This window comes from Podarcis filfolensis, assembly GCF_964270895.1.
Source record: "Podarcis filfolensis genome assembly, chromosome: 13".
NCBI classification, from domain to species: domain Eukaryota; kingdom Metazoa; phylum Chordata; class Lepidosauria; order Squamata; family Lacertidae; genus Podarcis; species Podarcis filfolensis.
This window is the reverse complement of record NC_139615.1, coordinates 45,464,764-45,488,226: the sequence shown is the minus strand read 5'-3', so window position 1 is coordinate 45,488,226 and position 23,463 is coordinate 45,464,764. Positions and strand designations below refer to the sequence as shown.

Here is a 23,463-nt window from a genome sequence, read left to right as displayed (position 1 = left end):
GCACTTTTCCCCCTCCAAAAATGAAGGGGAAATGTGTGTGCGTCCTATGGGGCGAATGCAGGCTTTCGCTGAAGCCTGGAGAGCGAGAGGGGTCGGTGCACACCGACCCCTCTCGCTCTCCAGGCTTCGCGGACCTCTTCGCAAGCAGCGGGAGCGCTCCCGCTGCTTGCGGAGAGTTGCCTGGATGCCGAAGCCTTCGCGGGCTGAGCTCAGCACGTCCAGGCTTCGCGGACCTCTCCGCAAGCAGCGGGAGCGCTCCCGCTGCTTGTGGAGAGTTGCCTGGATGCCGAAGCCTTCGCGCGCTGAGCTCAGCGCTCCAGGCTTCGCGGACCTCTCCGCAAGCAGCGGGAGCCAGCGCTCGGCTCCCACGGCTTGCAGAGAGCTGCCCGTTTGGGGGCTGGGGTCGGGGGAAGCTCGGGCCTCCCCCGCCCCAGCCCCGCGCCTGGGGGGGAAATAATTTTTTTCCCTTTATTTCCCCCCCAAAAAACTAGGTGCGCCTTATGGGACGGTGCGTCCTATAGGGCGAAAAATACGGTACTCCATAAAATTTTAGTGCCACATAATACTATTGCTATCATCTAGGCACAAAAAAGACTACAGTGAAGGCGTCTGTTATCAAGACTTAGGGAGCTCCAAAGTGTGGGGGCTGACACACTAAAAGAATGATTTCTTACAAATGCAGAATGAGTATTTTATGGCACTAAAATTTTATGAGATACTAAAAGGCCTTCACTACGTAAATACATTTTAGAACCAATTCTTATGTTATGATGTACGGAGCCCATCTGTCTAGATTATTTTTTTATTTCAGTTATAAGAACATTCATGGACTGTTTTCAAACCCTAACAAGGATCCTAAAAGCAGACAAGACCTTTCAAAAAACAATTGAAGCAATATTTAGCAAGGTGAAGAGTAAGAAGAGCAAAGAGTGTAAAATTAAAACTGCACTACCATAATTAAATGCCATTGGCTTCCCCGTCACACTTTTAGGCTATGAGCACTGGCTATTTAAAATTAAGTTTCATTATCCCACCACAAAATGAGGTAATAAGGTTTAGGCTTTGATCCACAAGCTGTTCAAGCTCTTTTTTCTCCCCCTTTGTTCCCTAGAATTCAGTAAGACATTGCAAAGAAAGCAAGCTGGGAAAGGATAACCAGGATTCCTTAACCCAAATCTGAAACTGAACAGGTTCATGTTTGACATTCAGTGCTGCATAAGCTATAATGATAGAGCACATCTTTCAAGGCATACCTCCGTCGCTGTTTCCCTCATCCGTTATGATATCCAACAACCTCTCAAAGGCATTTTCAAAAGCGACTATCTTCTGGATGGCTGCGTTACTTTTTGTCAACTGCTGAAGTAACAAGACACCCTATGGGAGAAAAAGGCAGACAGAAGTGACCAGCAAAACTTTAATTCTGGAAAAAAACGGTTTAACAGAGGTCAGCAAACTTTTTCAGCAGAGGGCCAGTCCACTGTCCCTCAGACCTTGGGGGGGCAGACTATATTTTGGGGAGGAAATGAACGAATTCCTATGGCCCACAAATAACCCAGAGATGCATTTTAAATAGAAGCACAAATTCTACTCATGTAAAAACACGCTGATTCCCAGACCGTTCGTGGGCCGGATTTAGAAGGCGAATGGGCTGGATTTGGGCCTTAGTTTGCCTACCCATGGGGACGCGGGTGGCGCTGTGGGTTAAACCACAGAGCCTAGGACCTGCTGATCAGAAGGTTGGCGGTTCGAATCCCCGCCACGGGGTGAGCTCCCGTTGCTCGGTCCCTGCTCCTGCCAACCTAGCAGTTCGAAAGCACGTCAAAGTGCAAGTAGATAAATAGGTACTGCTCCGGCAGGAAGGTAAACGGCGTTTCCGTGCGCTGCTCTGGTTCGCCAGAAGCGGCTTAGTCATGCTGGCCACATGACCCGGAAGCTGTACGCCGGCTCCCTCAGCCAACAAAGCGAGATGAGCGCCGCAACCCCAGAGTCGGCCACGACTGGACCTAATGGTCAGGGGTCCCTTTACCTTTACCTTGCCTACCCATGCTTTAAATGATACACCAATGTTCAAGTGAGCAAGGTCCCACCCAGCCGAATCAGACGAGCCCCGGCGTGTGCTGCTGTGTGTGTCCTGAAGATCTTAATGCGCTTTCTAAACTTCAACAAATATCTTACAATCAATAATCTAGTTTGGGTATCTATTTGGACATATGGACTGCTTATATCGATATATAAATTAGGACTGATGCGTTGCTCTTATTGTTAATGTAAGCTGCCACCCCCCTTTTTTATCTTTTGTACTTGCAATAAAAATGAAATTATGATTAGATACAACTGTACACTCTGTTATTTTCTACTTACATCATTCCGTATGACCTCTCTAGAATCTGCTAGCAGGTCCATCAGCCTTGAGACGCCTAAAAGAGAACCGTGACAAAATATTGTCATGCCCAGGCATATAAAGCTTCCTTAACGCAAGTTAAAATGTATGCAATTTATTTATTATTATTGTTGTTATTATTATTACCGTATTTTCTGGTGTATAAGACGACTGGGTGTATAAGGACCCCCCCCCCCAACGTTTCCAGTTTAAATATAGAGTTTGGGATATACTCGCCGTATAAGACTACCCCTCTTCCAACGCACACCAAATAAAAATTTAAAAAACCAGTCTCCAGTCCGGCTTGGAAATCCGCTCCCCAGTGGCTGGGGGCTTCTGGGGCCAATTTTCAAGTGTATTTCTGCTTCATCTAGAGAGCTTGGTGACTCTGATTTAATTTGTTGTCGTTTTGTCCTTTGGTGGGGAGTTGCTGCAGGAGCTGCTGCTGTAGCCGGTGTATAAGACGACCCCCAACTTTTGAGAAGATTTTCCTGGATTAAAAAGTAGTCTTATACGCCAGAAAATACAGTATTATTATTATTATTGCTGTTGCTATTATTTATTCAACTTATTTGCCATACAAAAAGTCTCCCGGTGGCTCACTTGTACAACAAAAACAACTACAGTGGTCCCTTTGTTCTCAAACGCCTTGGTATTCAAACAACTTTGGAACCCAAACACTGCAAACCCGGAAGTAAGTGTTCCGGTTTGCGAACTTGTTTTGGAAGCCAAACGTGCTCTGTTTTGAGTGTTGTGTTTCCGATTTGAGCGCCACACTTCTGTTTTGAGTGTTACCCTGAAGTCTGTCTGGTTTTGCTTTTTATTTTGCATTTTTGTTTTTGCGGCTGTGTGGAACCCAGTTCAGCTACTGATTCATTGATTGTGTGACTGCCGTACATTGTTTATTGGTTTAATTTTATGGATCAGTGGTCTCATTAGATAGTAAAATTCATGTTAAATGGCTGCTTTAGGGGTTGTTTTTAAAAATCTGGAACGGATTAATCTGTTTTGCATTACTTTCTATGGAAAAGCACGCCTTGGTTTTAGAATGCTTTGGTTTTGGAACGGACTTCTGGAACGGATTAAGTTTGAGAACCAAGGTACCACTGTTTTATGTTTAGTGGGTGGGGTATAAATAAATTATTATTATTATTATTATTATTATTATTAAGCAAAACAATATTCCCCTAACGAAACAATATTCCTCCAAACACACACACACACACACGATTATCCTAATTCCTCAAAAGCCTTAACTTGCTGCTAAAAGCCAAACACTTTCTCCTCTAACGGGCAATGGATCTCAAGAGTCTCAGCCAAGAGGCCTTTCCCAGCCCTACAAATGAAGATCCATTTAACTAAAAATGCCAAGAACGGAACCTAAGAATTTCTGCATTCACAGTACGAGATGTGTCACACTTAATAAACCTGTGAAAACAGCAACTTCTGGAATGGCTTGGCAGCATTCAGAGAACTTTAAAAGCTGTGGATGCTCCCCTTTGTATCACTACAGCCTAGCAGATGTTCTGGCTACATTTCAGACGCAGAAGTGTGTTCAGGCTGCTCTGGATAGAACATCGGATTCACAGGTTGGAGGGTGCTATTGCCCTTATCTCTGAGAGGTCAAGTGGCCTTGAAGGCATAAGGCACCTTTCACCTTTTTACATTAATGAATATAGCCTGGACGAAAATAGCCTGGCCACAGTAATTATAGCCTGGTAATATCCTGTTTGGATTACTGCAACGCAGCCTAGTTCAGAAACTAGACAGTAACTTATCTGCTGTATTCTGTGCTCAGTGGGATCAGGCATGTTGAACATACCTAGTCAGTCAATCTTGGGTGCCCTGCTTGGCACAGACAACATCTTAAAAAGCAGAGACATCACCTTGCCAACAAAGGTCTGTATAGTAAAAGCTATGGTTTTCCCAGTAGTGATGTATGGAAGTGAGAGCTGGACCATAAAGAAGGCTGATCGCCGAAGAATTGATGCTTTTGAATTATGGTGCTGGAGGAGACTCTTGAGAGTCCCATGGACTGCAAGAAGATCAAACCTCTCCATTCTGAAGGGAATCAGCCCTGAGTGCTCACTGGAAGGACAGATCCTGAAGCTGAGGCTCCAATACTTTGGCCACCTCATGAGAAGACTCCCTGGAAAAGACCCTGATGTTGGGAAAGATGGAGGGCAGAAGGAGACGACAGAGGATGAGATGGTTGGATAGTGTTCTTGAAACTACTAACGTGAGTTTGACCAAACTGCGGGAGCAGTGGAAGACAGGAGTGCCTGGCGTGCTCTGGCCCATGGGGTCACGAAGAGTTGGACATGACTAAATGACTAAACAACAACAACAGTCAGTCAATCTTGAACAGGTGAACTAGCTTCGGATCAGTTTCTAAGCCAAATTGAAGGTGCTGGTTTTAGCTTTAAAACCGTAAATGGCTTTAGAGCACAGTATTTCAAGGACCACCTGCCACAAGAGTTTGACTTAACTATTAGCATCCTCAGAAGCCCTGATGCTGGACCACACCATACCCCTTGGTGGGATGGGTGCAGAAGCGGAATAGGACCTTCTTTTGGTTGTGGCACTTGCTAATGGAATGTGCTCCCCATAGATTGTCTGGTGCATAATTTTATCTTTTCTGCACCAGCGAAAATCTTTTCAAGACTTCAATTTCTCTCGGAGGAGAGATTCCCCGCTATGTCCCACACAGAATGAGAAGGGACCAAATGTTGGAAGGATGGCATCCAACACCTCTTGACCCAATATCAATTACAATGGTACCTCGGGTTACATACGCTTCAGGTTACAGACTCCGCTAACCCAGAAATAGTACCTCAGGTTAAGAACTTTGCTTCAGGATGAGAACAGAAATCATGCTCCGGCGGCACGGCAGCAGGCCCCATTAGCTAAAGTGGTGCTTCAGGTTAAGAACAGTTTCAGGTTAAGAACGGACCTCCGGAACGAATTAAGTACTTAACCCGAGGTACCACTGTACAAGATCTTCAGGTGATCATGAAGATGGATAAGAGGCACTTAAGAGATTGTCTCTTCAGGTCCGATGCAGAAAGGGATTTAACCACGATTGCCTCTACCAAAGGTTCACCATGGTTCCCACTTATCAAAACGGAGCACAGCTGAGCTAGTTATCTGACAAAGCTCCCACTTGCCGTACTAAGAACTGCTTTTACAGTGGTACCTCGGGTTAAGTACTTAATTCGTTCCGGATGTCTGTTCTTAACCTGAAACTGTTCTTAACCTGAAGCACCACTTTAGCTAATGGGGCCTCCTGCTGCTGCCGCGCTGCCGGAGCACGATTTCTGTTCTCATCCTGAAGCAAAGTTATTAACCCGAGGTACTATTTCTGGGTTAGTGGAGTCTGTAACCTGAAGCGTATGTAACCTGAAGCGTATGTAACCCGAGGTACCACTGTACAGAATTAAGATTCCAATCAATGCCCTCGGCGGTGGGCAATGCCCTCGGCGGTGGTGGATGGTCAGTACAGCAAAGTACAGTACAAGGAGAGACTTTGTCTGTGTGGGCAACCTTGCGTAGAGTACCTGTACCACTATTTATTGCAATGCCCGCTATATATAGAACAAAGAGACTAATTTCTAAAACCCTCGCTTACGAATGGAACACACCCGAACAGGGCAGAAAGGGTGAAATGGCTGCTGAGTGATACTGACGACTTCGTAACTTATAAAGTAGCACTATATGCATTGGCAGCTAAGAAGATCAGGAGAAAAGAACTAGATAAAATACTGGTCAACTGCAAAGGTGATTCGGATATTTAAGCTGGCACATTCTATCTGAGAACTCCCTGCTATTCTATCGTATGCAACAAATAATTTCTAGCAGACGTGACCCTGGTTTATCGTATTTGCAGTGCCTGATGTTTTTATGGTTATTGCTGTTTTTCTTCTCGTTTCCTTTGTGAATGATGCCATGGCCTTTGGCTAGTGCAATAAAGTTTATGATGATGAAAATCTTCTCATGTGTCCAGGCTAGAATGCCTTGATGGATGGCTTTATTCTTAAGAAGTTTTTCTTTTGCTGGTCTTTCCTTGCTTTTTTGTATGGATTTTTATTGATGTTTATTTTTTTATTGTAAACTGCTTTGGGAGGTCACTGCATCTGAAAAGCTATATAGAAATGTTTTAAAATAAAATAAATACTTACCCATGGGACTGACTAGTATTATCTGCTGCACTTGGGGGCCCTGCTGTTTTAATAGCACTGTAAGAAGTTTCACTCCAGGCCACCGGACGTGAAAATCAAATTCCTGCAAGTCAACATGCCTAAGCATTAAAATCCACTGTATCTCATTGCTTACGATTATTCTGGCCAATATTTGTGCTATTATTTTACCAAAAACAACAACAACAGCCACAAAATGATATGCTCTGCTTCTGTCAAAGGAAGTTTACTTTCTGGTCTAAATGACAGCCAAATTAAGATAATCATAACATCACCAACATTTGTATAGAACTTCATACACATAATCAATAATCCTTACAAAACTCTGCAAGGCAGTATTATTCTCCTATTTCAGCCATCTAGTATGCTGAGGGACGCGGGTGGCGCTGTGGGTTAAACCACAGAGCCTAGGACTTGCCGATCAGAAGGTCGGCGGTTCAAATCCCCGGGTGAGCTCCCGTTGTTCGGTCCCTGCTCCTGCCAACCTAGCAGTTCGAAAGCACGTCAAAGTGCAAGTAGATAAATAGGTACCTCTCCGGCGGGAACGTAAACGGCGTTTCCGTGTGATGCTCTGGTTCTCCAGAAGCGGCTTAGTCATGCTGGCCACATGACCCGGAAGCTGTACGCCGGCTCCCTTGGCCTATAGAGCGAGATTAGCGCGCAACCCCAGAGTCGGTCACGACTGGACCTAATGGTCAGGGGTCCCTTTACCTTTACCAGGTATGCTCACAACATGGGCAAAATTTGCTGCAGGGACTTTCTGGTTCATAGCTTAGCCACTTCAGTGCAATTAATGTATAATTTTTAAAATTCAATTACTGTTCCTGGCTACTCTACTTTAACCCTTGGACTGATCTAACAAAGCTTGAAGGCATACACTGAAATTGAGAACAAGTTGCTATGCTACTTAAATGAAAGGATTGTTTTTTACATTTATATCCTGCCTTTCTTCCCAGGTGCTCAAACTACCAGGGCTCTTCTCTTCCATGTTATCCCCACGTGACACTGAGCCAATCCCCCAGATAGCATCATAACTGAATGAAGGTAAGAACCCAGACTTCCCAGGTCCTAGTCAAACATCACTTCCTCTAAAGGTAAAGGTAAAGGTACCCCTGCCCGCACAGGCCAGTCGTGTCCGACTCTAGGGTTGTGTGCCCATCTCACTTAAGAGGCCGGGGGCCAGCGCTGTCCGCAAACACTTCCGGGTCACGTGGCCAGCGTGACAAGCTGCATCTGCCGAGCCAGCGCAGCACACGGAAACGCCGTTTACCTTCCCACTAGTAAGCGGTCCCTATTTATCTACTTGCACCCGGGGGTGCTTTCGAACTGCTAGGTTGGCAGGCGCTGGGACCGAGCAACGGGAGCGCACCCCGCCGCGGGGATTCGAACCGCTGACCTGACAATCGGCAAGTCCTAGGCGCTGAGGCTTTTACCCACAGGGCCACCCGCGTCCCTATCACTTCCTCTACAACCCTTCAAATGATGCTTTTCCCCAGCCTGGCTCTGTGACTGGATTTGCTGGTCAAGTAGGGAAGACAGCAGTGAAAAGGAGTGGACAAGATCCACCCTACCCAGATTAATACAGCTTTGTTCACGGCAATATCAGCCAACAAATTTGTATGCTTATTCTATGACTAAAGAGGAACAGTTCTCACCTCCAAATAGGTCAGCAGAAGAGTGATATTGTCTTGCTGTTTAATGAAAAGCTCTGTAAATTGACTTCCAAGGTCTTCTGTTTGTTTCTGCGAATTTTCTTCTGTAACATTAACAAAGGTTCAATTACAGCAAAGCTTCAATCAGCTCCGTAATTGCCAACAAGTACTATTTGAGTAAATATAATAAAAAATGCAGCTTAAGAAATAATTGTCATCCACCAGACTATCAATGTTACGGAACATATTTAATGTGCACTAGAACATTTCACAACTTCAGGCGTGAAAGTTAACATGGACTTGCTGAAAAATGCTGAAGACAGTCAGTAAAGAGAGAGCTATGTTTACCAATAAATTGTTCATTATTTAATAGAAGTATTTCTATCCCAGCTAACCTTCCAGATGTTCACATTAATTTCACTGGGCCTGCTCTTTGCAAACAATAAATATTAAAAAAAAATCCCATATGGGTATTTAGGAATAAGGCATCAACCATGGCAATATTACAACTGTGGCATATGTTGCATCTATTGATGAATCCAAAGCATATTTGCTCCAAGCCTTCATCCTGTTAGCAAACCTGCTAGGAACTCAGCTTGTAGGATCCTGCTGTCTGACCCAACACTGACAGCAAATTTGGGAGAATCTCACATCAGGTGGCAGCAAGGGGAGTTCTTCCTGAAGCTCACATCAAGAAAAAGGCCTCTAAAAGGTCAAGTGTTTTATTTAGCAATGTACTTTGCACATTTAGCTAGTATTATTTATTCACTTTGAACTGCTTACAGGGTTGCCCAAACAATTTTCAAAGAGGGCCCGACTTCTTAGGATTGAAGTTGTTGAGCTTTTAGGATTTTGCACCAGGACATATACTGCCACAGGGGCCAGATTAAATCGATCAGCAGGCCACATTAAGCCCCCGAAACGGACTTTGGACATGCCTGGTTTATCTCACCCTGATAAGAGCTTTGTTTTTTGTCCACCCCAGTCATTTATTTTCTACATTGTTCCCCAAAAACTTTATAAATAGTGTACATATTCAGTGATGTGACATGCAGAAAGAAAATCTGAGACCTCCACTTTGCTTCCTCAGAGGCAACGCGTTAATAATTGCATGTTCGTGACAAACACAATTATTCGAGATGTGCAATGCTTTACACGGCAGATATGATAGAAATGCATATTCATGCTCAAAGCAGAACCATACTCAAAAGATGATACCTTTAATATGAGATCACATGTACAGTTCCCTGCAGTGAAGTATGAAAATCTAGCTTATCTTGCAACAGTTACTTTTTTAAAAATTCAGAGAGGAAAAAATGAACACACTGGTACCTTGGTTGTTGAACTTAATCCATTCCGGGAGTCCATTCAACTCCCAGAACGGTTTAAAAACCAAGGCGCAGCTTCCGATTGGCTGCAGGAGCTTCCCGGTTTGGAAGATATTTTTTGGGAAGCCGCCCAGAGTGGCTGGGGAAGCCCAGCCAGATGGGCGGGGTATAAATAATAAATTATTATTATTATTATTATTATTATTATTATTATTAGCTGCGCCGGATGTTTAGCTTATGAAAAACGTTCACAAATCAGGACACTCACTTCCGGGTTTGCGGCGTTCAGGAGCCAAAACATCTGAGTACCAAGGTGTTTGACAACCAAGGTACGACTGTAAAAGGAAGGCTGGCTTCTGGAATTCACAAAATGAAACAAGCATTTCTGTATCAAGGACACAGGTGCAGAGCCTCAGGGGACACTGCCATGTCACCCACAACTGGCCTGGGAGCTTGTAAAATGGCCAGACAGGCCAAGATTACTGCCTCAATTGTCAGTAGTAAAAACAGTGATGCAAAAACAGGGCACATTCACTTAGGTAGCACCAAAGGGGCCTGTGTCTATCAGAGAGAGGGCCTGCTCCCATTGCATTGCCCAACACTAGCGAAACATGCCTGTCTCATGAATTTGTGGCAAGTATCCACCACCCCAGTGGGATGCAGGTGGCACTGTGGGATAAACCACAGAGCCTAGGACTTGCCGATCAGAAGGTCGGGGGTTCGAATCCCAGCAACGGGGTGAGCTCCTGTTGCTTGGTCCCTGCTCCTGCCAACCTAGCCGTTTGAAAGCATGCCAGTGCAAGTAGATAAATAGGTACCACTCCGGCAGGAAGGTAAACGGCGTTTCCGTGCGCTGCTCTGGTTCGCCACAAGCGGCTTAGTCATGCTGGCCACATGACCCGGAAGCTGTACGCCAGCTCCCTCGGCCAATAAAGCGAGATGAGCGCCGCAACCCCAGAGTCGGCCATGACTAGATCTAATGGTCAGGGGTCCCTTTACCTTTATCCACCACCCCAGACAGAACAGATAACAGCTGTGATCTGAACAAACGGGGAACTTACTATCACAGCAGGCACATGGTACCAAGGTAAAGTAAAATGCAAAATGAAAGAGAGAAAGCTTAAATAAAAAAAGGAGGTTTTTTTTTTTTAAAAAAAGCTCAAAATGAAGAGAAAGTTCTGATAATGCTACCACTGTAGCAACCATGATCTGAGTTGTGGCTGGGGACAGACCTGCTGCCAAAGCGTTTCATTGCCCAGATTCCAAATGTTGCACCGTGCAGCCACAAAACACGCATGTGGGACTCCACGTGAAGAAGGAACTACCATACAGAAGTGATATCCTATTTGCCGTAGGATTCACATTTTGAATACATGTTCATGAGTAAAGAACATTCCCAATTTGTAGAACTTCCTTTATTCTTGAAGCATCGGAGAAACATTGTCTTGTGTATTGTAATAAACACAAGAAAAACTGCCCATTTATTAGCTCCTGTGGTTTACTGAGCTATATACTCTTGCTCTGCTACTTGAAGAAGAATCCAAGACTCCTTTGACTTTAACCGTATCCAATTCCATGTGTATCTTGCTATGAAGACAAATAGTGAGTTTTGTATCATAAAAGCCTGGTGGGGACAGTCCTCCATAAACGAGTGTACACCAATGACAGAATGGCTTGGTTCAGCTGTAACATATCATTAAACTAAGCCCAAATATTTTATGCAGTTTCGACAATGCTATACTTGTGGCTTGTCCTAGTCACAGCTTCCCATCTGTGTCAGCTAATTCCTCATTCTCAATAGAGAAGAAACAGCAGCATGATCTTCAATATGGAAGGGGAACGTCTCCATTTTGAGCACGTGTAATTCTTGGGCTCCATGATCACTGCAGATGGTGACAGCAGTCACGAAATTAAAAGACGCCTGCTTCTTGGGAGAAAAGCAATGACAAACCTAGACAGCATCTTAAAAAGCAGAGACATCACCTTGCCGACAAAGGTCCGCATAGTTAAAGCCATGGTTTTCCCAGTAGTGATGTATGGAAGTGAGAGCTGGACCATAAAGAAGGCTGATTGCCAAAGAATGGATGTTTTTGAATTATGGTGCTGGAGGAGACTCTTGAGAGTCCCATGGACTGCAAGAAGATCAAACCCATCCATTCTGGAGGAAATCAGCCCTGAGTGCTCAATGGAAGGACAGATCGTGAAGCTGAGGCTCCAATACTTTGGCCACCTCATGAGAAGACTCCCTGGAAAAGACCCTGATGTTGGGAAAGATGGAGGGTGCAAGGAGAAGGGGATGACAGAGGACGAGATGGTGGGACAGCGTTCTCGGAGCTACCAGCATGAGTTTGACCAAACTGCGGGAGGCAGTGGAAGACAGGAGTGCCTGGTGTGCTCTGGTCCAGGGGGTCACGAAGAGTCGGATATGACTAAATGACTAAACAACAATAACAAATGGTATAGAATCAGAGAAGGCTGGTGTAACCTTTCCAAACAAGGCATTCAGCAATTTATACATAGGAATTATGAAGATCAGGCCCACTGGCTCCCAGCCAGCACATCTGAGAATTGAGTCTGAAGTGTTGAGGGCTTTTATTTCTTCTTGCAGGTGGTTATAGGTAAATTGTATGCTTCTAGACAGCGTATTTACTTCAAGCAGTATGTACTTCTCCCTCAAGCAGTAGCTTTTTTCAGTCCTCTTGTTAGCTACTGCCTTCTTGTCTAGTTGCGGGACTTTGGTCTTCCAATGGCAACTTCAGAGATAGGCTTTCCAGGAGTTAAGAAAGTGGACCTCTCCCTTTTGGCTTGCCCCGTGTCTCTACTTCCTTATTTTTTGCTGGGCTACATCTCTACCTCTCCTGCCAACCTAGCAGTTTGAAAGCACGTCAGAGTGCAAGTAGATAAATAAATAGGTACCACTCGGGCGGGAAGGTAAACGGCATTTCCGTGTGCTGCTCTGGTTCGCCAGAAGCGGCTTAGTCATGCTGGCCACATGACCCGGAAGCTGTACGCTGGCTCCTTCGGCCAATAAAGTGAGATGAGCGCCACAATCCCAGAGTCGGTCACGACTGGACCTAATGGTCAGGGGTCCCCTTACCTTTTTACATCTCTACCTAGTTCACTTTGAGAATTTTGGGCAGACTCTGTTCCCCTGAAGCCCCATCTTCTGCTCTTCTAAGTCGCATCAGGTTCAGGAGGAGCTGTCATCCTATTTTCCTCCTTATCCCCTCTAGCTCCTTTTAACCTCTATTCCTCAGGCAAATCTTCTTTCCTGCTAGCCATAACCCTTCTTTGACCTCAGAAGGGCAAGCCTCTCTTCAATCTGCTCCACTCCACCACTCTGTTTGTAGGAGTAAGGGTTAGGGAAAAGCCAGGAAGGGGCTGCCGGAGGAGAAGAGTTAAGACAGTATTGGCAGCCACAGCCACAATGGAAGCATGCAATTTTGCCCATATGTCCCACTGGACACACCAATCTGAAAGTTAAAATTCCTCGATGCCATCAATTTTTCCCCAGCTTTGAGGACACTGATCATCAAAGTTGACATCAAATCCAGTGGGCTGTAGCCAACCAAGTTCTACACACAGATAGACCCAGTGAAATCAACCTAAGCTAGTCATGTAAAGTAACTTCAGTGGGTCTACTCTGAGTAGGGCTAGCACTGGCTAAAACCCAACCAATATGCCAATGCCATATTCCAATATTATATTCCTTATCTTCCAAAATGTTAAAATAAACTGACAAGAGAAAATCCAGGAAAGGATACAGGCAAAATAATATGTTAATAGCAAGAAAGCCTCATATGCATATCAATATTATGCTATTAACCAGGTTACAATGTATTCGACATCATTAGTACAGTATTGCAATGAAGTATTTTAAGATTAGCCATTTGATATAAAAGTTTTTATTACAGAAGATGCCTTGCAACATGATTCCAAGTGGACCTGTTAAGATGCATGCTCATGTACTCGGCGTTGTTTAAAAAGGACACTGCAAAAAATACACTTTTGAACGTCAATTGCTATAAAATAATTGAAATTCAGCAATTATTTCTGAACACTGGGTGTTCATATTGCCCCCTTCGTAATGAACTCAGCAATCTTAGTAACAAATGGAAAAGTATTTCAGGTATTTTAATTCAGTATCTAACGTTACAAGACACATTTCTCTCCATCAATTTGAGCAGTCACATGGCTCCCCTTTGACATGAAAGGGGCCAAAACAGTTGCAAAATTTGAAAGTGTAAGGGGAGAGGGCTAAAACACTTGCAAAAGTCTACACAGTATCCTTTTAAAAACCGATTAATGATGTTGTGAGTCAGTTAATGCTTAAAACTATAGCTAGACACACCATGCTAATATAAATTCAGGTTGCTTTACCTTCAGAATCATCTGTAAAGGCAGACAAGAAGAGAGAAAGATTCAAAAATGAAGCAGATTTCAATTTAGTACGGCACAAAAGATCGGTTAATGGCATAAAATTGATTTCAAAAGGAAGAACTACAGATCAATGCTCACTACAGTGGTTACTTGATTAGTTTAACTCAGGCTCCCCTAAACAAATGTAGTTAAAAACATCCTCTGGAGGCCCAGTAAAGACTCCACAATCTTGTCCTCCCTAAACCTTGATGTTTCTACACTCTCTAAAGAAACAGGTGTGTCCCTGTTCTCCCCGCCTCCCATGGGATGCCTTGGTTTGGCCAACTGTCATCAAAGCATATTTGCCATCAAGAGTGAGGAAACAGCCCTCCTGATGGCAAATATGCTGGCATAGCCCTCTCCAAAATTGGCCTAACTGGGGGCAACTGCCCCTTGTTTCTTCCCTCCCTGGACTGCCTGTAAAAGTTATATACAATCTGGGTTGTATATAACTGTAACGTAACTGAATCCACTGGTTTGCCTATGTCCCTTCTTTCTTTTATTGTTTTGTAAGGCATTCTGGTGGTTCAAAGCCGAGTTCAATTTTAAACATTTAACAAATAAATTATCATCTGCTCGCAGAATATAGAAAGTATTCTCAACATTCCTTCCTCAGTTTGCATTTCACAATCTATTAGCTAAAAATTCAGAAAATTACTTATGAAGAATCAATACCAGAACCAGCAAGATATACTCATGCAAGTAAATATTTTGGCACATTCAAATATGTCTATACAGTGCGGGGCCGAATTGAAAATTCTGTCAATGCACATTCCATTACTCAACATAAAATGAAATATTCTAGAAAACTACCTGCAAGCATTTCTATCTTGAATTCACGTAAAAAGTAAGAAGTTCTGTCCACCTATTTTCATCATGATTTTCTTAGTTTTAGTTGGTAAACTTTGTACAGCTTCTCACAAAATCTAGCTGACCTCCAACTCATCAGGAAAAGCATTAAAAGTCCTGCAAGAACTCGTGATCCTCCAGAGTAGCTCCTCCTGCCTAAGTCAGCCCATAAACCAGGCATAGGCAAACTCCGGCCCTCCAGATGCTTGGGACTACAATTCCCATCATCCCTAGCTAACAGGACCAGTGGTCAGGGATGATGGGAATTGTAGTCCCAAACATCTGGGGGGCCAGAGTTTGCCTATGCTTGCCAGAAACTGTTGTTCTTGTACACATTTGGAAGATCAGCAGGGACATGAAAAATATTTGGTGATGTGTAACCTGGCACCTGTAAGGGATGTGGGCGGCGCTATGGTCTAAACCACTGAGCCTCTAGGGCTTGCCGATCAGAAGGTCGGCGGTTCGAATCCCCACAACGGGGTGAGCTCCCGTTGCTCAGTCCCAGCTCCTGCCAACCTAGCAATTCGAAAGTACGTCGAAGTGCAAGTAGATAAATAGGTACCACTCTGGTGGGAAGGTAAATGGCGTTTCCGTGCGCTGCTCTGGTTCGCCAGAAGCAGCTTAAGTCATGCTGGCCACATGACCTGGAAGCTGTCTGTGGACAAACGCCGGCTCCGTCGGTCTATAGAGCAAGATGAGCGCACAACCCCAGAGTCGTCCGTGACTGGACCTAACAGTCAGGGGTACCTTTACCTTACATCCAAATAAATTTTGGAGCGAGATGAGCGCGCAACCCCAGAGTCGTCTGCGACTGGACTTAACTGTCAGGGGTCCTTTACTTTTTAACCTGACACCTAGTACAGGTCTTAGGAAGTACAGTAGTTCTCAGTGCGTTAGCAGCACTAAGAACATGACCAAAGGCTCTGAACGGTAGATAGGGACAAGGTACAGAAGAGTGTGTGGCCACATTTGGCCCTGTCACATGTTAATGCAATCCCTAGATCTTAGCAAACTGTGAGAGGAAGCAGTAGCACTTGCAACTCCTCTTTTCCCACTTCGTTAGTGGAGAAACTCATAATCTCATTCATAACGAGCCATCATTTGGATCTCAGGAATATGACCTTGGGAGAGATCTGCAAACTCTACTCCACAATTACAAGCAAAAAAACTCCTGTGGTTCAAGTCACTTGTTTCCTTCTGTCTTCCTCTTATTTGTGTAACCTATGAAGGGCTCTCTTTTGAGAAAAGTCCTTCACTGACTTCTGAAATGATCAGGTCAGCTAAATCTGTGTCCTTCTGTCTGAAGATCAGTAACTTTACAGTGCTCCACAGAGTGTTGCTACAAATCCAACAGCTGCAACCAAGCAGCTGCTGGTTTTACCATACGGATGGAAAGAGCATTCATTGTCCTGCTTACTTCAAGTATTCAGAAAGTGAGCATATGTGTTCTGACAAGTTTACTGAGCCCTAGATAACCCAAAAAGGGGGCATGCTTATTCATCTAGTTGTTAAGAAGCTAATATAAAAAAGCAAGTGTATACCTTGTTCTTCCTCTTCCAAATCATTCGAAATGATATTGTAGAGCGTATCCAAAGCATAGCCAATTATTTCGGAATCTGAACTGTGAATACAAGGACAATCTCTCACTGAATGAAAAGCAACACTAACACTCCAAAAAATAAAAATAAAATCATCCACACAAATAGTAAAAGTGGCCTAATTAGCAGCAGTAAAATAAAAGGCTGTAGCATTGATGTAAGGCTGCAAAGATCCAAATATGGTATCTCTTATGGGGCTGTGACTGTCTTATTCAGGGGTCAGCAACCTTTTTCAGCCATAGGCCAGTCCACCATCCCTCAGACCATGTGGTGGGCCAGACTATATTTTGAAAAAAATAATAATAAACGAATTCCTAAGCATTTTTAAATAAAAGCACACATTCTACTCATGTAAAAACACCAGGCAGGCCCCACAAATAACCCAGAGATGCTTTTAAAATAAAAGGACACATTCTACTCATGTAAAAACACGCTGATTCCTGGACTGTCCGTGGGCCAAACTGAGAAGGCGATTGGGCCGCATCCGGCCCCCAGGCCTTAGGTTGCCTACCCCGGTCTTATTAGCCATTATTGCTCTTCATCTTTTCAAATACAAAACTGATATTTTTAAAAGCTTTTTGGACTTGCTGAGGTTAACTGAAAACAAATTGATGTTTTGGCTTTTGGTAAATGTGTTCTTATTTAAAAACCCGTGCAATTTCGTCATTTTCACATTAATTTGAATTCAATTGCAGCTCATGCTACACGACAGAAAAAGTGACTAACGTGGAACAGTTGCTTGGATACTTTCAGATTTTCCGTAAGATGCTTACCGATCTGTCTGGAGAACATGGATAAGATGAGGCATAGCTTGAACCCCCACTTCCAGGCGATATTTCTGTGAAATTGAAGAACAGAAATAACAACTAAAAGAAAATTACAGAACTCTCAAATTGCCACCAAGTACTATTAGGTGTCATACACAATTGAAATGTCATGTAAGGGACAAAACATACATACCTTTGAAAGAGATTTTAGTGCACGTACAGCATCCCTGCGATCATCAAGTAAGGTTGAAGATGCTACTCTATCACATAATTTCTGAATCTATAAGAGAAATAAAATGAAAGTATTTCAAAAAGTTCTCTGTTGCTTGTAAACATCTTCTCCTCACTTCATCTTTGATCTGTTCCACCGCTGAAACTTTACCCGAGTTGAAGCTCAAACTGTTCCATCAGCCTCATGCAAAAGCAAGTATCAAGGTCAGACCGTGGTCAGTTTCAGGCAGGAGTCCTTCTCAGCCTTTCCTGGAGATGCCAAAGTCTGACTCCTGGAACTTTCTGTATCCATAACATCTTCCCTACCACTGTGCTACAACCCTTCCCCACCACCACAGGGTGGCATTCAACTAAGTTGGACTGAGAGTTGACCCACTGAATGCATGACCATGGCTAAGTTAGACCCATTAATTTCTGAGTAAAACTTAGCTGATTACTACCAGTAGACTCTGGAAAAAAAGGAGCAAACCTAGAATTATAGTTAGGAATGCTTAACCCACATGCGTGAGATGTGGGTAGCACTGTGGTCTAAACCACAGAGCCTAGGGCTTGCTGACCAGAAGGTTGGCGGTTCGAATCCCCGTAACGGGGTGAACTCCCATTGTTTGGTCCCAGCTCCTGTCCACCTAGCAGTTTGAAAGCACGTCAAAAGTGCAATTAGATAATAAATAGGTACTGCTCCAGCAGGAAGGTAAACGGCGCTTCCGCATGCTGCTCTGGTTCGCCAGAAGCAGCTTACGTCATGCTGGCCACATGACCTGGAAGCAGGTCATGTGGCCAGCATGTCTGCAGACAAACGCCAGCTCCCTCGGCCTATAGAGCAAGATGAGTGCGCAACCCCAGAGTCGTCTGCGACTGGTCCTAACGGTCAGGGGTACCTTTACCTTTACCTTTACCTTACATCCAAATAATTTTTTAAAATAATGAATTTTGAACTTGCGCGTGCCAAGACTCACTTGTTTTGTTAAAGCATCAACTACTCAACAGCATGTGCCAAATGAAAAGATGATGCAGATGAAGAACCAAAGAAGACTACAAGTTTTTTATTTTAAAGATATTAGAAGCATATATTTCTACAAAGTATTTTCACTCCCTCAGGTGCTTTCCTGTTATGCTTATTAATAATATAGCTTGATCACCCAAGTTATGCCCATGTTTGTGTATGTAAAGGTAAAGGGACCCCTGACCGTTAGGTCCAGTCGTGACCGACTCTGGGGTTGCAGCGCTCATCTCGCTTTATTGGCCGAGGGAGCTGGCGTACAGCTTCCGGGTCTGGCGAACCAGAGCAGCGCATGGAAACGCCGTTTACCTTCGTGCCGGAGCAAAACCTATTTATCTACTGGCACTGGTGTGCTTTCGAACTGCTAGGTGGGCAGGAGCAGGGACTGAGCAACGGGAGCTCACCCCGTTGCAGGGATTTGAACCGCCGACCTTCCGATTGGCAAGCCTAAGAGGCTCAGTGGTTTAGACCACAGCGCCACCCGCGTTCCTGTGTGTGTATGTATGTACGTGCATATACACAGTACACACCAACGTCTCAAATAGTTGATTTTTCAGTGAAACAAGTTAAGACCTACACCCACACACTCTATTAATTGCAGACAATAGGTTTTTGTTTAGTACTCAACATGAAGATGCATATAATCTCTCAAAAGTTTTTAGCACAGCAAAGCAGTGGCTACTTTCCTGGCAGCATATCTGAGAAACAAAGAGTGGGAACACTCAGAAAATGCAGGGAGTTGTTTCTCCTTTGACTCTTCAGTGCGATCAAAGGCCACAAAACATCATCTTTTATTGCAGCCTCTGCACTGAGATAACTTTCATATAGCTCTGAATGGAAAGGAGATTCCTGCAGTTGAGAAATACTCACCTGGTCTGAAACATGGTGAAGAACTGAACAAGCTAAGATGCTAAGGGTGAGAGCTCTTGGGCAACAAAAAATCTGTGGCCGTACTGTAATGACTTTGCCTCCTTTGCAAGTATTGAAACCACACTGTTGTTAAACAACTGGGAATCAGAAATCTTTCACAAATAATCCAACAACAGGGTTGCCATATTTCAAAAAGTAAAAACCAGGACACCCAAAAGTTGTTGAGCTTTTAATTGTTCAGCTTTTTTTTTTTAGGAACATCTGAAAGTTGTTGACCTTTTTATAAACCCCCCCCCCCATTTTTCGATTGTACTACTTCTTGGGGAGTTATTGGTATCATATTTGATGTACATATGAAGTGTGCTGGGTGTGCATCATACACAGAATCACAGGTTACTAAACCCTCATTTATAGTGTGACATAAATCCAAGCTCCCACAAACAAGTTACACAACAATGTACAAGAAGTCAGTCTGGTAAATTATTTTGTATTCAAGTTATGTCAGTACAGTCATACCTCGGGATAAATGTGCTTCAAGTTAAATATTTTTGGGTTGCGCTCTGTTCGCATCCTGATGCAAACGCAACCCGCGTATGCGCATGCGCACGTGGCAAAACCCGAAAGTAGTGCGCTCCCAAAAATATTTAACTTGAAGCACATTTATCGCTAGGTATGACTGTACTGACGTAGAAAGCATTTTAGCAGTCTGTAGCGTAGTGCTAGCAAAGATGTAGCTACCAAAACTCTCTCTTATTAAATAGAAAGGCCTGCTAAAGTATACAGACCACAAATATACTTCATGTCAACTAAGTGGACATGACAGTGGGTGGGACAACAAGTTTGAAAAAGCAGATGAGGTCAAACAGCGGTTCATAAATGGCAAAGTGGCATTATTTATTTAATTTGCATACTGCCTTACACCCGAAGATTGCAGGCTGGCTCACAGCATAAGAACACATGAAAAAGAACAAGAACAAACTAATAACCATGCCCCCAACACCTGTGAAAGGATGTAAGGTCCGTATAGTTGAAGCTATGGTTTTCCCAGTAGTGATGTATGGAAGTGAGAGCTGGACCATAAAGAAGGCTGATCGCTGAAGAATTGATGCTTTTGAATTATGGTGCTGGAGGAGACTCTTGAGAGTCCCATGGACTGCAAGAAGATCAAACCTATCCATTCTGAAGGAAATCAGCCCTGAGTGCTCACTGGAAGGACAGATCCTGAAGCTGAGGCTCCAATACTTTGGCCACCTCATGAGAAGAGAAGACTCCCTGGAAAAGACCCTGATGTTGGGAAAGATGGAGGGCGCAAGGAGAAGGGGACGACAGAGGACGAGATGGTTGGACAGTGTTCTTGAAGCTACCAGCATGAGTTTGACCAAACTGCGGGAGGCAGTGGAAGACAGGAGTGCCTGGCGTGCTCTGGTCCATGGGGTCACGAAGAGTCGGATACGACTAAACGACTAAACAACTAAACAACAACAAGATGTTCATCGGCCCAGTACAGAAATAAAATAATAACACCATCGCCATATATCAAGCCTGCATACCGCCCTTCCCCCGAGAATCACTGTTATTAAAAACCATATTGAAAAGCTATGGTACACGCAAGGCCCAAACACGCGTGTTACACGTAACGTGTGAATCAGACCCGAATGACGTGATGGGCGGTGAGGAAGAGCGAGTGGAACAGGGAGCCGGCCGTCAGGCAGTCGGGCGCCCCAAGGGAGGGACTTCGCCGGGGAAGGGCGACTCGGGTCGCCGCCGGGGAGGACCTGAGCGAACTCACCGTCTCGGCTCCGGAGGGCTGGGGCCCGGAGCTCTGGCCGCCCATGACGCCCCGCAAGAAGTTCATCTTCCCCGGCCGGCCTTCCCCGCCTCGCCAGGCTCGCTAGGCCGCGGCTCCTCTCCTCGGGCCGCGTCAGCTCCCGTCAGCAGCCAGCAGCGCCGCCAGTGCGCCTGCGCCAAGACGTGGCACAAAGGTAGCCATCCTACGGAGAGAGGCGCCGGAGAGACACCCCGCCTGAACTTCCGGTGTCGGGCACAAAGGTAGCCACCCTAGAGAGAGGAAACTGGTAGAGTGACACACCGCCTCAACTTCCGGCTTCTGTAGACTTCTCTTGTTTTATTTCTTTTCTCCCCCGAGGTTAGGAGTGGAAACTAGCCCATGGAGGGGAAATCGAGGGCTTTTCTTATTTCTTCCAGCGCTGGCTGTGATTTGGGGCAGCCCTCCTCATGCAGAAGGCATGGCTTGGCTCCAGTTATTATTTCATTACATTAAAAGCGTTTTAAAAGGTTTTTTTTTTAAATTGGTTTTGTTTTGCTAACAGTGTAAAGGATGGAATGGAACGATAAAAATAAACAATGCTATGTGCTAGAGAAACCCTTGAAATAGTATACGTTTATTACCCCTTTCACTTGGTCCCACATAAACAGAATGGAGCTTGCCGGAACAGATATTTCATTTAAAGAATTTTAAAAAACGGGTTGTACTAAACACACATAAATAGTATTTTAGTCATGAAATACATGCATTTAAATGTGAATAGCCCATTCCCACCCACAATTGTGAATTCAGTTCCCTGCTATTTTTTTTAAAGCTTGCTTTATTTCTCAGATACCCTATTTTGCCTTTCGCAATGTCCATCAGACTGTCAACATACACAGAACACTAACTTTTGAGTTTTCCCCGGCTTCTTTCCCAGCACCCACTTGGCAAAATAAATTGGGTTACCTTCCTGGTGTGTGTGGAATGCAAGATATGCTTAGAAAGTTGAAGTAATTTCAACCTGTTTTGGTATTTTAACTTTTGAAGTTGTTTTTTTCTTGGCTTTACTGTTAACTTTTGTAAGCTGCTCTGAAGCCTTTTTTGCAGTCAAATAGTGTACACGAATAGATCTTTAGGCACCAGGCACAAACATTCCTCTTCTTCCAGGCATTTGGCTAATTAAAACAATCTGGTATTTTATGCAGATGGTGACAGCAGTCATGAAATTAAAAGACGCCTGCTTCTTGAGAGAAAAACAATGACAAACCTAGGCAGCATCTTAAAAAGCAGAGACATCACCTTGCCAACAAAGGTCCGTATAGTAAAAGCTATGGTTTTCCCAGTAGTGATGTATGGAAGTGAGAGCTGGACCATAAAGCTGATCGCCGAAGAATGGATGCTTTTGAATTATGGTGCTGGAGGAGACTCTGGAGAGTCCCATGGACTGCAAGAAGATCAAACCTATCCATTCTGAAAGAAATCAGCCCTGAGTGCTCACTGGAAGGACAGATCCTGAAGCTGAGGCTCCAATACTTTGGCCACCTCATGAGAACAGAAGACTCCCTGGAAAAGACCCTGATGTTGGGAAAGATGGAGGGCACAAGGAGAAGGGGACGACAGAGGACGAGATTGTGGGACACTGTTCTTGAAGCTACCAGCCTGAGTTTGACCAAACTGCGGGAGGCAGTGGAAGACAGGAGTGCCTGGCGTGCTCTGGTCCATGGGTCACGAAGAGTCGGACACGACTAAACAACAACAATGGTATTTTAAACTGTGTGCGGGGGGGCGGGTATAGGGCTGAAGAGCGGCATATAGCTATAAAATAAAATAATAATACTGATGATTATGTTTCTAAACGCTGCAGCCAATGCGGTGCCAGGGACTCAGCTACACAGCTGGAAACGAAGCATTTTGAATGTGTTGTACAGTGCGATATACAATTTGTGACACTAGATGGCGACTGTGAGCTAAAGCAAATTCAATGCCTTTTTCAAAATGATGATTTTTTAAAAAAAGCATTTTCACAACGTTTTTAACACGTGTGTAAAGTCCACCCAGGTTCAAGACCGGCTCTGACAGGGGCCAGAAGTGAGGTCAAAACGGAAACGCTTTCCTTTTCTTGAAAGAGAGAATGTCTTTTAAAAAAATCATCATCATCATCATTTTTTTCAATACAAACAACAGCAAAAAACCATATACAACAAAAACCACAATTACACTAATAACACAATGTAACATTTCATATTTGAGCACTGATACACCTATAACTCCACCTTGTTAACAATATTTCCCCACCTTTCCACCCCCTACTTCCCACCACTGTCCGCCTTATCACTTAAGTATTCCTTCCAGATTTCTTCATATTTATCCATTCTTAATTTGTGTCGGTATGCAATTCGTTCGTA

General features: G+C 44.2%; 1 protein-coding gene across 7 annotated transcripts in view; it reads right to left on the bottom strand.

Annotated features, from left to right (window-relative positions):
- USO1 (USO1 vesicle transport factor) overlaps positions 1-21,367 on the bottom strand; it is a 56,752-nt gene extending 35,385 nt beyond the window's left edge. For 4 of the 7 annotated variants that reach the window (XM_083582614.1, XM_083582615.1, XM_083582617.1 and 1 more), the window contains exons 1-9: positions 21,080-21,315; positions 17,383-17,469; positions 17,196-17,260; positions 16,366-16,445; positions 13,937-13,948; positions 8,232-8,332; positions 6,559-6,661; positions 2,362-2,417; positions 1,254-1,374 (exon numbers count right to left, since the gene is read on the bottom strand). In XM_083582614.1, the coding sequence (XP_083438740.1) occupies positions 1,254-1,374; positions 2,362-2,417; positions 6,559-6,661; positions 8,232-8,332; positions 13,937-13,948; positions 16,366-16,445; positions 17,196-17,260; positions 17,383-17,469; positions 21,080-21,145 (691 nt within the window). In that variant the 5' untranslated portion in view covers positions 21,146-21,315. Of the gene's footprint in view, positions 1-1,253; positions 1,375-2,361; positions 2,418-6,558; positions 6,662-8,231; positions 8,333-13,936; positions 13,949-16,365; positions 16,446-17,195; positions 17,261-17,382; positions 17,470-21,079 lie in introns of all 7 variants that reach the window. The other 3 variants (XM_083582619.1, XM_083582620.1, XM_083582616.1) reach the window with 2 other exon arrangements.
- Between the last annotated feature and the right edge of the window lie 2,096 nt (positions 21,368-23,463).